Genomic DNA, 14,531 nt, shown 5'->3' on the forward strand with positions numbered 1-14,531 from the left:
TTCCAACACGGCTGGCAAAGATACAGTGATTCAGCCCTGGAATACCTCTAAATATTGCAATCACTATATAATAGATACCAGCTCTACAGAGTGATAGCGATTACTGAGGAGTTACTTCATGTGATCATCGCTGCGGGGGTTGCCATCATCCCATTGCTTTCAATGGGGCGGCAGCAGCGCCGGCCCCATTAAAAGCAATTGGATAGCATTGCGCTCCTCTGCCACAACTGTTACAGCTATGGGAGGGAATTCCTTTCTTCCCGCAGGGAGTCCCCTCCTCAATAAATACTGTGACAGTGCTGTCACGGTGTTCAGTGAAAAGGGGACTCCCCGCGGGGATGAAGGAATCCCCTGCCAGACCTGTCACAGCTGTGGCAGAGGAGCGCAATCTTCTCCCTATGTTTTCAATGGGGCCGGCGCTGCTGCCGCCGGCCCCACTGACAACAAAGTGAAGGATGTGACAGCATTCAGGGGTTTCACATCCAAGGAATCCCCTGCTGCAACTGTCACAGCTCAAGCAGGGTATAGCTATCTTGTCCCATTGCTTTCAATTGGGCCGCACTATATGTGCGAATTTTAGGATTGTCTGACCGCACAAGCAGTGAGAATAAAAAATGCGTCTGACGTTTTGGTCACGCATATTTTATACATGCGTTTTGCGTTTCGATTTCACGGACCTATACATCGTGTCACTGAACCCTTAGGTAGCCAAAAATATTAAATAATATGTATTAATAAAACTTTTTGCTTACCACCTCCACATGTCACAGTGCATTCTGTATACATAGGGACCCATGTAAAAGATGTTTTCTTCACAGGTGTCTCTTCAATTGTAGAAAAGGGTAATGTATACTCCCAAGAAAATCCCCCATTCTTTCCTTGATAAAGGACCTTGAAAGAAAATGACATTTCTTTACTGATAATACTCCTTTGTCCTTGCTGTCAATATAAACTGCTATTTTTCCAAAAAGAGGTATATGGGATTGAGAACCAGCATATGTAACATTGTACAGTACTTTGCCAGTTTTCAAAGGGTTTCTAGGATTTTACATTGGTCCTTACAACATCAATGTAGGATCAGTCAGCAAACAGAGCCCCCCATAAAAAGCAGATAGAGGCAGTAGTAGTGCTTCAAGTTAACTTTTTAAAGCAGTTATAGCTATATAAAACACCTTTATATAAAAACACCAATAAAAAAACACCAGTCCTGAAGTTTCTTTTTCCTACAAGTTGTCAAAAGTTTTATTGAGCAACTTTTTGCATATATCTGTTTATGGCGGAGGTCTTTTTATACTTACCTAGCAAGCTTGGTCCAGGTCCCTCCCGCTGCTCTCCACAGCTCCAACGCGCTTTCCACAGTCCTTGGCAGCTCATACAACATCACTTCCTGGTTACGGGATTCATAAATCCCACCTCTAGGAAGTGAAGGGTGTGATTGGTTCTTCGACCACTGCTCAGCCAATCAATGCAGTGGTTGAAGAACCGATCACAGCCATCGCTTCCTGGAGGTGGGATTTATGAACTTTTGTTCTACAAATGGCTGAGGACTGAGTGAACTGTGCTGAACCTCTAGAGAGTAGGTGTAGGGACCTGGACCGAGCCTGCTAGGTAATATATTCTTTTTTTAATGTAGTGTAACTAGGGCTTATTTTCTGCATTGGGTTTATATTTCAAGTCTCCCCAAAAAGTAGGCTATGGCTTATTTTCGGGGCTGGTCTTATTTGGGGGGAAACTGGGTAGTTTAAAAAGTGCTTTTTCATACATCCTATTAGGGAATTTTGAGTTAATAGAGGAGGCTCCACTGTTCAGGATCTTCATCTCTTCGCCAGAGCGGTTACGAAGAGTGTCTCTTGTTCTGGAGGACTTGTCCTGTCCTGTGTAATACAGACAACATATTGATTTGAATAGACAATTTGCAATGCTTCATCTCTCCTCAGGAGGCACTGCATGGAAATTGAACACTTAGTGCCAGGTTTCCCGACAGATTACAATTGATCAATTGGTGTCCCATCAAGGGGAAAAGATGTGATCCACCTATTGTTAAGTTGCCCTTTTAGCAAGTCGGGCTCATCCAAAACACAAAATGCCGTATCAGCACTGTTTACTGTACTTTCTGCGCTGCTGGGTCTGTTGACATTGGGGCTGTGCAGCCTAATTAGTCCCGGTGTTATCGGTTTCCACGCGAAATTGCACAGTTCATTGCGCAACTTTGCAGGAAATGATGGCACATTTGCAAACCCCCATAGATTTAGATAAGCAAATGCACACAAAGGTAGCGCATGCCGCTCTTTTTTTTAAGCGAAAGGGAGAATCAACCCATTTAAAACAATGGATTTGATTCTCTGCGCAATGCGCAGGCATATTTTGCACACATACAAGCGAAGGCGAATTTTCATGGCAGAGTTTAACGAGCGACTTCTGAGTACTTCAGAGAAATTGCGCGTGAAAAGAATCTATTGTTTTCAGTAAGTTAATGTGCATGAGCGATTTTTCGTTCGCATTAATAGTGCAAGAACGAAAAATCGCAGCATGTGCTATTCTGGCACAATTCTGTTCAGAAATTGGCTGCTATTTCCTGTGGGAGCTGCAAAAAAATCAATTTTCACGCATGTGCGATATGTTTTTCTGTATTTACTATTGAAACACCATGCGATTTTTCATGAGTGTCAAAATCGCATGTGCAGTGATGCGAAGGGAAATTTTTGCACAACGCATCACAATCGCAGACAAAAAATTGCGGATTTACAGGTGCCATTTTGGTCTGACTTCCTCAGAACAATGTCGCACTCACCCGTGTAAATACGCCCCTAACTGGAGAAGTACTGTATCCAGGCTCAATACAGCTGCTGGCACATTCCGTATCTTGGGGACCCGGCTACACTTTTGACCCTACCTCAGTGCTAGCCAAAGAAAGTGTTTTTTTGCACACTGGAGCATGCACTACCGAACGGTTAAAGAATCTGTTATTTTGTGCAGTTTAAGGACATATTAATACAGAGATTTGCGAATTCTGTCTGTACAAATCAATCTGATTTTGCTTGTCATTTTGTGCAATTTTCGTGAAATTTTGCCAATTTCCTGTTTTGTGTATTTTTTCCAGGTACAAATAAAAAAATTGATTTCTAATTCTTTTTTAAATTATGGCCGCCAGGTTTATATGCATTTAAAACAGATTACACTCACACCATGCAAGTACAATCCATTTTTTTATGTACCCATAAACCTTAACCCTTTCAAATCCACTGTCTGACGTCTAAAGACATTCTGATTGAAGGCTGTACAGTTTCCAATGTCGGAAGACGTCCGTCAGGGTATTCTTACTGTATATTACTGGCCCCTCTGTTGTTAGGGGCCACTCCAGCATGTCCAATACCGCAGTACTGGCTCTAGCCAGCAGGTGGGGCCATTGTATAATGGCGGAAAGAGAAAACCTCCTAGGAAACCCTGAATCAAAAATTGGATTGCAAAGGGCGATTTTTGTATTAAAATCACACCAAAATAAACGCATGCTCTCATTTTTTTTTTTATTTGGACTGTCATTGGACTGTTTGTCCAATATCCTGTCTTGGCCCAAAACAAATATGACAAGAAAGTCATTGGGTTCTGTGTCTCTCCTCCACAAGCCTACAGGACCTGGTTCTTCACAGAGCAGAGAACCCTTGCTCCTGTACCAATGACCCATGTAAGGGCTCATCCCAACGACTCCCAGTGGCTTATTCCCAGGACGAGAGGGAGCTTGAACACCCCAGTCCTGCTTTTACAAATCTCCATGGGGCATTTGCTCCATTTGTGATCCAGCTTTGCCCAGAACTATCCTACGGTCATGTGGTCATCAGATAATAGTTCACAGCAGAATTCTAGGCATACAGGAGCCCAAGAGAAGTGGTTGGAGACCTACTATAAATGATGATGCATTATGTTCTTTCTAAGTTTATTTTTGCTATAATTTGCCTGTTTTATATCAATAATCCCATTAGATTTTATTGCTTCTTTAGTATGTCATCCAGGATTCGAGAACCACCTTTTATGGACCAGGTTTCTGCTACAGAAAATTATTTACTTTTGATTCTCATAGTAAAATAGATCTCAACAGACTTATAAATCGTTCTACTATTAATCCTCGACTGAGCCCATAAATAATTCTACGTGAAACTAAAGCTTCAAAGAAAAAAAATATGAAAAATGTATAAATACTACAAATTAATATGGGATTTTTTTGAAATATATACAATCTCCCATGATAACCCAATGGTCTATACGTTAACATCTCATCCCGTAGAGCCATGACTCGTGGGACTCCGAACGTGAATTATCTTTTACATTCCCCTATTTGTATTGTTGCCATAAATTTTGATTTCAGCCCTTGGACAGATATTTTGTTTAGTTTCATTCCTTCGGAAGTAATACAAATCCCATTGGTGGCTATCGAGACAGCCTTAAGGCTTCGACACTGGCCAAAATAGAGCGCTTGCTTCTTTTATGATTGAGAAAATAGAATATAACTTTTTAATTAACACAAGTGGGAATGCAAAAATGTGAACAATGTTCCAGATGAATAATAAAAGGCCTTTGTAAGCAACGCTACAGGAAAAATCATCATTTTTAACCCAGTGTTTATGTCAAGGTCAATAAAATTGGATTTAATGGCTTGTAGTTAACTATTTGAACTATCTCAAAATAACTTTTGTTTTCTTTTGGGCCACTTTAAGACAAATGTCAGTCAGGAATTTTGTTAAGAAGGCACACCCTAAAGTTTAGTGTATGTTAATGACTTTACAGGCTCCACTGGGAAAGATAAAATAATCAGTGATCTAGGGAAATTATGCTGATAGATGCTTTCTTAATGACATATTAAAATATCACAGGCCCACAACGCCCTGTAGTTAAAATTATTGCAATAAAATTATACTAAGGTTGGAGTGATGACAGATATTTCATGCTTTGCATACTATTATCTTTTTATAAATATCTACTAGATCTCCCATATTATTCAACATTTTTGCAAAAGTGCAATGCCAGACCTGACCATTAGGCGGTGCAGAGAGCTCTCATCCCATTTGTATTTGCATTGTGTAATATAATTTATGTGTTATTATGAGGTAAAGCAATAGCCCTCATTACATTACTATATAATTAATTAGTAAACTAAAGTCTATGAAATCTTTGTAGTTTTGCTTTGTCTTTGTGGTACAGGTTAATCACCCAGTGGTATACATAAGAGGGGGGATTATGGGCGAATCATTCCACCCTTTGACAATGAAGAAACTGGTCACTTGGAGGTCCCAAGCTGCATACTTCATAATATGACAGTAATGAAGGAAGAGATAATGGTTAGTATATTTTATGGCACAAGTACGGTACCAGCTTCAGCTTGTGAAACAACCTAGTTTGAAGGTACTGAGCCCAAGGGTGGATGCACCATTTTTAAAACCTTTGGAGCTCCATATGGACCCTGAAGGAAAGAGGGGCCAAAAATAATAGTGATTACTTCTCTCTATTAGATCACAAATAAGAGTTTAGTTTCTGCAGAGCCATGAAGGAGATGCTCTATGTCTACTAGTCATCAGCATACTGTATGCACCACCAAATTAGATGTTGGAAAGGAAGAAGACCATATACTATTCATGTACAGGGTCCCTCTGCTGTTGGTGTCTACCATTAAATAAGCTAGAGTTATAACATAAGTTTCAGTCTATAGGTAGCCGTGACATCCAAAAAACGTTTGTCAAGAAAGTTGATATGACATCACAAATGTCCATCCATCAGATAAGCTACTGTGACATCACAAGTGTATTTCCATCAGGTAGTGTAACAGCTGTGACTTCACAAGTGTGTTTCCATCAGGTAAGATACATTATACACTAGTAATCGCCAACAGTATTGCATTGGCATGCTATATGGGTACAGAGCAGCAGGAACTCTGTCTGCCTTGGAACAGTCCCTGCGCATATAATTCTGCCATGCGGATGGGAATTTAGTCCAAGAGTTTCATGATGAGTATTCGAAGGAGTCAACTATTATCACCTAAACATACTTTAACCACTTAAGGACGCCTTGGCATAGTGCATCGGCCATTCTATGTGAGTAGCAACAGCTGTGTTACACAAATAGTGTAGATGTCGTGGTGTGTCCATGCCATTTTTATAGTGGGCCATGAATACTGTGGACACTTGATAGTTCTGTACTATCACATTACAGGTGGGCTTCAGACAAGTAAGCTGTTGTGACATCACACATGTCTTTCTGTCATATAAGCTGCTATGACATCACAAGTAGGTTAAAGTGAGGTAAACCCCTGTGACAAGACAACATATGTTGTGACATCACAAATGTGTATCATTTTACAAAGCTGTTGTGACATCATAAGTGGATTTTGGGGAAGGTACTATGCTATGACATCACAACTCTCTTTCTGTCTGGTATGCTGGTGTGATATCACAAATGGACTTCAGTAAAATAAGCTCAGGGGTGAACCCTTAAAGGAATTTTCTGGCAATTTACTTTTTTCCTCAGGATAGACCATCCGATGTTGAATGGTGGGGCCCACCACTCGGAATTCCCACCAATCAGCTGATCCTCCAGCCTGCTGTCAGTGCAGTTGAGCTGGATGTCAGCATTGGGGTCGCAGCTGAAAGTGTAATAGAAGGCATCACTCCCACTGAAATCAATGAGAGTGATGCCTTGTATTATACTTCCAGCTACAACCCCAAAGTAGACATTCAGCTCAACTGCACTGACAGCAGGCCAGAAGATCAGCTGATCGTTGGGCATCCCGAGTGCCGGGATCCCGCCACTTATGTATCCTAAAGATACATAAGTCATTAGTAATAAATTCCCAGAAAACCCCTTTAAAGGGGTTGTCTCGCGACAGCAAGTGGGGTTATACACTTCTGTATGGCCATATTAATGCACTTTGTAATATACATCGTGCATTAAATATGAGCCATACAGAAGTTATTCACTTACCTGCTCCGTTGCTAGCGTCCCCGTCACCATGGATCCGTCTAATTCTTTAGACGCGCTTGCGCAGTCCGTGCTTCTGGCTGGTGAATGGGGCCGCTCGTGCCGGAGAGCTGGTCACCGCGTCGTCATCGTAGCTCTGCCCCGTCACGTGTGCCAATTCCAGCCAATCAGGAGGCTGGAATCGGCAATGGAACGCACAGAGCCCACGGTGCACCATGGGAGAAAACCGCAGTGCATCCCTGGGAAAGGACCGGCGGCCATCTTAGGGAGAAGATTTTTATAACTCCATATTTCCTTGGATCGGTGAGTAGCAAGCGGTTTAAAAACCGCTTTAAATTGCTATTTTATGCCAGGGGGTGACAGGGGGAATGGGGTAATGTAAAATTTTGATGTTTGCCGCGAGACAACCCCTTTAATGATTTCACACCAATCATAATTCAGATTGCTAGACATGAAATGTAGTCATTCTTTGTAACGAAACATATAAAATATGTTTTTTGCAGGTGTGCAGAGATCCCACCAATCATGCAATCCCTATCATCTACATGTGGAGTAGTGAAAACTGTAGCAGTCTCTACTGTAACACATATAGTAACTTCCTAAAACTGAGGTGGAACAAATCCAACGGTAATTTAAAATTTTCCTAAATAATAAATGGAGCTATTTCCTAACAACTCCACATTAAAAGTCTGGCCGTCGATCCAGTAATGTAAACCCTTCATGTTGGAAGGACCTCCAGGGCTACAGCCTACTTAACTGGCCAGCATCCAGAACCTACTCAGCCAAGTGGAAATAACTTCTACTGTACATTTAAAGTTGGTGATCGAGGTCTTAATGTACAGCCAGGCTCGGAAGAAAGTTTTTAGGTCTACCACTGACACATAAGCCACCTGACTTCAGACACAGCACTCAGCAAGCCTGACCACAGAGGAAAGACTTATAAAATTTACAGTTTCTTCATTTTAAAACCACAGACTCCAAGCCTTCAGCTTGCCAGATTTGCTGAAATTAAACAAAAAATTATTAAATTTAGTAGATAGCCCAACTAATGTACTTTTATGGTATTGTTTCTCGGTAACAGCATATTAATATGTATTGCATTAATATATTCGACTTTACTGTGACGGTTTTATTTTAGTTTATTCATTTCGTCCTAACTTACCAACCTCATAGAAATATGACTACTTTATCAACTAATATAGTAAAAGTGTCAGGTAATTACAGTAACTACCTCTAAAAACATCATAGTGACAGCAAAATTGCATGCTGTTTTTTTCTGCAGCTCCCCCACAGGAAATATGTAGAATTACATTCACACAACAAACAAGAATAAATCACAATACAATTACAGTATTTGCTTTAGGAGACTAGCACTTGATTGACAAATTGAGTTAAATGCTGGGGAAACTAGCCAGCAATTCCCTTTCGAGACATCCTTAGGCCTCGTGCACATGGTCATAGTATGGCTTTGTTCCAAGTTACTGTACATGGAGCCATAATGTGTAGTGAAATCTATACACTGTACTTCCAGATGACTTCATATAGAGGCATAGAAATATTTGTTTCTCTTAGATCCCATATGAATCATGTCATGCTTCATCTGATTCTGTAAAAAGAGAAACATTTGGTACTATGTTAACCAGTAGAAAAAAAATGCTATTGCTATTGTTGTTATACGGCGTGATGAAGAGACCTAAGTAGTTTTGAAAGCAAGCCTGCTGTTAAAGGGGTTGTCTGGGCTCTTTTTAACTCATGACTTATCCACTAGAACAAATTTGCTAGGCAGCTCACCTGTTGTCTCAGGATTAAAGGGAACGACGGATGGATCCTGCCTTGTTTTTGATATATGCCTACTAGGACTTGGAGATGTTGGTGGGTAACCAGGAGGTTATCCCACTAGGGCTGAGTAAGTCCTTCTTTATCTTCATCCTTGCTACTGTTGCGCTAAGATTGGTGGAGCGTTGTCCCTAATTTATGTTTTTTTTTTGTTTATCCACTAGATAGGCCATAAGTCTTCGGCGGACAGGAGAGGAAGTAGGGATACCGGATTCTCTCCCATTGAAATCAATGGGAGCTCCACAATGCTATTCCACTTCCTGTTACTGACATCCTAGTGAAGTGAAATAGCAGCGTTGCACTCCCATTTGTGTATAGGGAGAGAGCTGTCAATCAGCGGGTGGGGAGAGGTCTGTGCAGTCCACCCCTTTGACTTAGAGCCCCGTTCAAACTTAAAATTGTGAAAAGTTGCAGTGTCTCTAATTAACACATACAAGGGCAATTGCATACCTGTCCAGGGTTCATGCTGACTATGGTTGGAGCAGCATGAACCCAGTAACAGGGTTCTTTTTAAAACTATCATATGTACAAGGTTATCTTGTTTAGCAATAACAATTAAATCATATTCTGTATCATGATGCTTCTAGGAAAGACTATCTCCATAATACTGTCGCCTAAGGGGTCAGAGTACACCGCCACAGGAACACTGTCTGCCTTGGAGCAGTCTCTGCACACATAATTCTGCCATGTGTATGGGAATTTAGTCCAAGAGTTGCATGATGAGTATTCGATGGAGTCAACTATCATAACCTAGACATACTTTACCCCCTTAAGGACGCAGCCCTTTTTTTCCCAATTTTCGTTTTTTCCTCCCTACTTTCAAAAAAATCATAATTCAGTTATTTATTCATCCATGTAACAGTCTGGGGACGATTTGTATTTTGTAATTGTACTATTTAATGTACCATATAATGTACTGAAAAATGTTTAAAAAATTCTAAGTTGAGTGAAATAGAAAAAAATGGAAATTCAGCCAACTTTGGGGGAGTGGGGGGAGGGGGTTCTTGCTTCTATGGCGTAGACCCTGAAGCAAAAATGACACAATAGCTTTATACTATGGAACTGTACGATTACTACATTACAAAATGTATATATATATTTTTTTTTCTTTACTACTTTTACTTTTTTTCAAAGATTTTTTTTAAATTATTTTCTGCCGCCATCTTCTAACAGCCACAACCTTTTTATTTTTACATCAACATAGTTTTGCGAGGGCTTGTTTTTTTAGTGGTATGTCCTGTAGTTCCTATTGTACTCATTTTGGAGTACATATGACTTTTTGATCGCTTTTTATTGCATTGATGAGGTGACCAAAACAGTACAATTCTGACGGTGGCATTTAAAGGGTCAACAGCTCAAATCAGCAGCATTGCTGATTAGAGCTGTTGTGAGCAGATGTGGGCTGTAAGAAACAGCTGGCAATCAGATTGTATAGAACAGAAACGACTCCAGATCTATACAAACCCCAAACCTCTGGGATGTAAATGTAGAAGCCTTTGGGAGCATCTAGTAGGAACCAAACCACCACCTAATGGAAATCTGTCACGTTAAAAATGGAGTTCCATCTACGAGCATCATGTTATAGAGCAGGAGGAGCTTCATATATCTTTTGTAGGAAAAGAGTCAGCAGAACTTGTATTTTATTAATTTATTAATTCAAGTGTCTGCTGATTCTGCGCTTAGGAGCCCAATGGATGGTCCTATCAGTGATTGGCGGCTACCTTTGTATGTAGACTTATACAACAAAACTTGTCAAGGACTGACTAGGACCACCTGCTGGACTCCTAAGAGCAAAATGAGTAGAGGTTTAAATGAATATAGCAATACTTAACCTATTCCCACAAAACTAAATATCAATCCGCTCAGTTCCTCCTTCTCCGTAATATACCGCCAGCTGATTGGACTGAATTTTCAATGTGAGAGGTTCCCTTTAAAGGAATTTTCCCTTAGACTTTTTCTATCAAATAGATATACCATAAAGGTCTGAGTGATGGGAGCCAAGTTAATTTGTCAATGCATGGACTTGGTGCAGTGAAACGTTTTGACACATGGTGCAAAAATGAGCAGTGATTCCTTGGGGGCAAATTTCCCGAATGTCTATCTGCAATGAGCAATGTTATTTTTGCAAAATTTTGCTATCTTCCTACATACTAATAAATCAATTAGCTTCCTGCAGAACTGGACCTAGTGCATGCTTGATATCTGTATCAGCTCATTAATATCTGCATCAGAAGTTCTGTTCAGAGCCTCCATCACAGATGTCCGTTAAAATCCAGGACAAAATAACGCGTAACGGAATCTGGACAGGTCCCACTTTAATAAATTGGGTCCTTCTGCCACCTTTTAGATCCAGTATGGGTCAGATTTGGCACTTCTAGCTTTACCGTTGTTCGACTTCTAGAACATAGCCAAACAGCAGACTGCGGCAACACTATAATGAAGGAGCCTTAAGAAGAACTTTTTGGATGGTCTCTCACAAAGGACAAAGGACATGGAGCTTTTCAATAAGATGCAGATTGCCCACTAACAAAGTAAAATGCTGAGACACAATGAAGTTTTATTGGAACTAGCCAAATCACCAGAAACTTGTTATGAACACATCTCAGTCATCAAACATTTCTTTGGTGGGACCCAGTAAGCCTGGATTACCATTACGCCTTTACATTAGGTCAGATACGTTATGTCTGGTTTATATAGTTGGAGCTTTAATCTCAAGCAAACCGCACATTGCTTTAACCAGCTTGACTAAAGGTACCTTGTAGCCAAATCCGTGACTCATATCTTCAACATGGTCACAGGTCACTGGGAAAACATCTCTAAGCCTATATAGTGTTGACCTCAAATTAATAGTTGGGATTACTTGGCAACATCAGTGCTAAATATATTTTAAGTTGCACACATGCTGATAAAGTTGGCTCGCATGTTGGGTTTTAACATAAGGAATACTGTTTGGATGAAGTAGTGTCTGGTTGCATTCTAAACTACTTAACTTAGTGTGTTACACTTTTAAGATGTATATAATAGGCTCTGAGCTGTAGAGCAGTGTTCTTAAAGGAAGACATAAGACAAAATTAGTAGACTGTATTATTCTTAGCACTGGGTCTAAAAGGGGAGGGCATTTACAATGCAAATGGGAGATGTTACAATACCGTGGCAGTGCCACCTATTGCCAGGAACCTTTTGAACAGTGACGTGGGGCAAAAACCCCAAAACAGCTGTTTGTACATGGTTATCATTTCCTTCTGGAGTAGACTCTAGTTTTGGCTTATATTCCAACTCATGTTACAAAGGCATGTTAAAAGGTCGGACAAAGACTTGTAAGAAAGTCCCCTTCTAATGGATGGGGCTTATGCGGCATTGTAGCATCTCCCATTTGCATACCAATTTTCCCAGAGAAGCACTGCATGGCCTCCTCACTCCTAATATCTAGTCCCCACAAGAAGAAACTCTACCTCTCCCAGGGCAGGGCATAACAAACCAAAAATAATAATGTCATAGTTGACAGACAGTACATTCGATTAGTCTTGGTCCTGTATCTCATCCTCATTCAGTTTGTGGCCCCTTCATTCTGCTGATGAGGGTCATAGAGGTCCAAGCTGCAATGATCATACATTGACGGTCAATCCTAAAGAAAACCTATCACTGGGAATTCTCAGAAATTTTCTTTAAGACTGCATAATCGATAGGCATAAAAATTTGATAAACTGGGAAGGAACTGGGATTGTCTTGAACAGACTATGAAGCTTAGTTCTCTCTTGATTGTAAAGACATTAGGGAGAATTTAATACAACCCATGTGCCAGCATTCTGGCATAAAAAGTCACAAATTGCACAAAAATTTGAGACTTTTGGTCCTCAGAATTTATGAAAGAGGTTGTGACAAGTCATAAAGTGATCCTCTATTCACAACTTTATGATTGGTGGGGATCTGACTGCTTGGAACCCCACTGATTTTGAGAAGGGAAGTCCAGTTAGTCCTCGAGTGAAAGAAGCAGAGGCCACACAAGTGTGCTCCTGTTCCATTCACTTCAATGCCAGCGCCAGAGATTGTCAAAGCTCTTGAACTCGGTAATCTCTGGAGCTGTCATTGAAGTGAATGCAGCAGCGTCACACTTGTATGGCCTCTGCTCCATTCACTCAGAGACCAACTGGACCCCCGTTCTCTAGATTGGTGGTGGTCCCAGCGGTTGAACTGGTCATAAAGTTATCCGCTATTCTGTGGATAGGGGATAACTTTATAACTTGGCACAAGGCTTTTAAGAGATGTACGCCTCTTAATAAACTTGTCACATCTTACTCCAGCGGGCATTTCACTATAACTGGTGCATAAAATACTGGTCTTAGGAAAATGCCCCCCATTGCAGCAGATTTACTAATAGAATGAATGTCCCTATTTTTTCAAAACAAGCATTAACAATAGGTAGCAGTAGAAATACAGTTTTCCTCCTTTTTGAGTAGAGCTAATTTGCATAGTATGGTGCTATTATTTATATAGCCTCCAGTCAAGAGAGATGTGAGGAAGTTTCACAGGCCCGGGACCCCCTTAGCCCCATTAGGACTATTGTCCACATTCAATAATTTTTCTGCTTTGTGAAGCATGGGCTTGTTAGAATGAAACAAAAGTGAAAAGCTTCTTACTTCCAAAACCAGAGTTTCATTGGTTGGCCCAGCTGCGTAAAGACTTTCTGGCTGTTGTGTTGATCTTTGATAAATAAAAGTGGTCCCAGCAAATGAGAGTTTTCCAGGCCAGTCAATGGTCCAATCTCCAGTCAAATAGTACTTTCTATTAAGGTTTCTCACAGCAAGGTAACTGGTGGTATACTGGAGCTCTTGAAAATGGATACTCCTTGCACCCGCTGGAACAGTGACAACTGAATAGTAGTCTATATAGGAGAAGGGAAAGAGGAATTAGTAGGCAGTTTTCATACATTCTAGAGTTAGCTGCACTTTGGAAATTGGACACAAGCAGATTTTTAAAGGAGCTGTCTAGGATTAGACACAAATGGCTGTTTTCTTCTAAAAATAAGTGCCACACTTGTCCACAGGTTGTGTATGGTATTGCAGCTGAACCCCATTCACATTAATAGCTGAGCTGCAAAACCAGCCTCAACTTATGGACAGATGATCAACATTTCACATAAGCAAATTCAGAAATGTTGTACAACCTTGACAAAGACACTTCACATCTTGGGTCGAAACGTTTCTGCATGTGACGGTGAGAAATAAAGTGTACATCTGGTTCAGATGTAATTTTTTTGCACCAATTTATGCTGCCCTTGACAATATTTTTTCTGCTGCTGTATTTGGATCCTTTCTTGGGCAACCCCCTCTCTAGCCCTGCCCCCACTATCGGGGAAGCCCTGGGAAAGTCCTCTAGCCACACCTCCTATCTCTCCAAATATGTGGAGATATGAAAGAGATCCCCTGTAGCTCCACCACCTCTCTTTCCCTGCTATAGGGCTCTCCAAAGCTCTTTCACGATCTTCTTACATTGATTTCAATGGGACGGGCACTACCACAGCCAGACCCACTGAATACAATGGGTAATATCGCAGTTTTTTTATAGCAACTTGCAGTAAGTGAAAACATCACAAATGAGAATGAAAGCTTTGAAAATCATTGGTTTTCAAACTCATGCGTTTTCACTCAGTCTTGCATAGCTGGAAAATCTATCGCCAGTGGGGAAGAGCCCTAAGAGGCCAAGGTTGGGAGAATTCTTGCAACATGGTTGAA

The 14,531-nt window shown here is 40.8% G+C and overlaps 1 protein-coding gene across 1 annotated transcript in view; it reads right to left on the bottom strand.

Annotated features, from left to right (window-relative positions):
• ADAMTS18 (ADAM metallopeptidase with thrombospondin type 1 motif 18) overlaps positions 1–14,531 on the bottom strand; it is a 91,746-nt gene that overhangs the window by 11,813 nt on the left and 65,402 nt on the right. Inside the window, exons 16-17 of the mRNA XM_066583601.1 lie at positions 13,437–13,681; positions 753–891 (exon numbers count right to left, since the gene is read on the bottom strand). Coding sequence (XP_066439698.1) covers positions 753–891; positions 13,437–13,681 — 384 coding nt within the window. The remainder of the gene's footprint in view (positions 1–752; positions 892–13,436; positions 13,682–14,531) is intronic.

The sequence above is a fragment of the Eleutherodactylus coqui genome, chromosome 11 (assembly GCF_035609145.1).
Source record: "Eleutherodactylus coqui strain aEleCoq1 chromosome 11, aEleCoq1.hap1, whole genome shotgun sequence".
Lineage (NCBI taxonomy): Eukaryota > Metazoa > Chordata > Amphibia > Anura > Eleutherodactylidae > Eleutherodactylus > Eleutherodactylus coqui.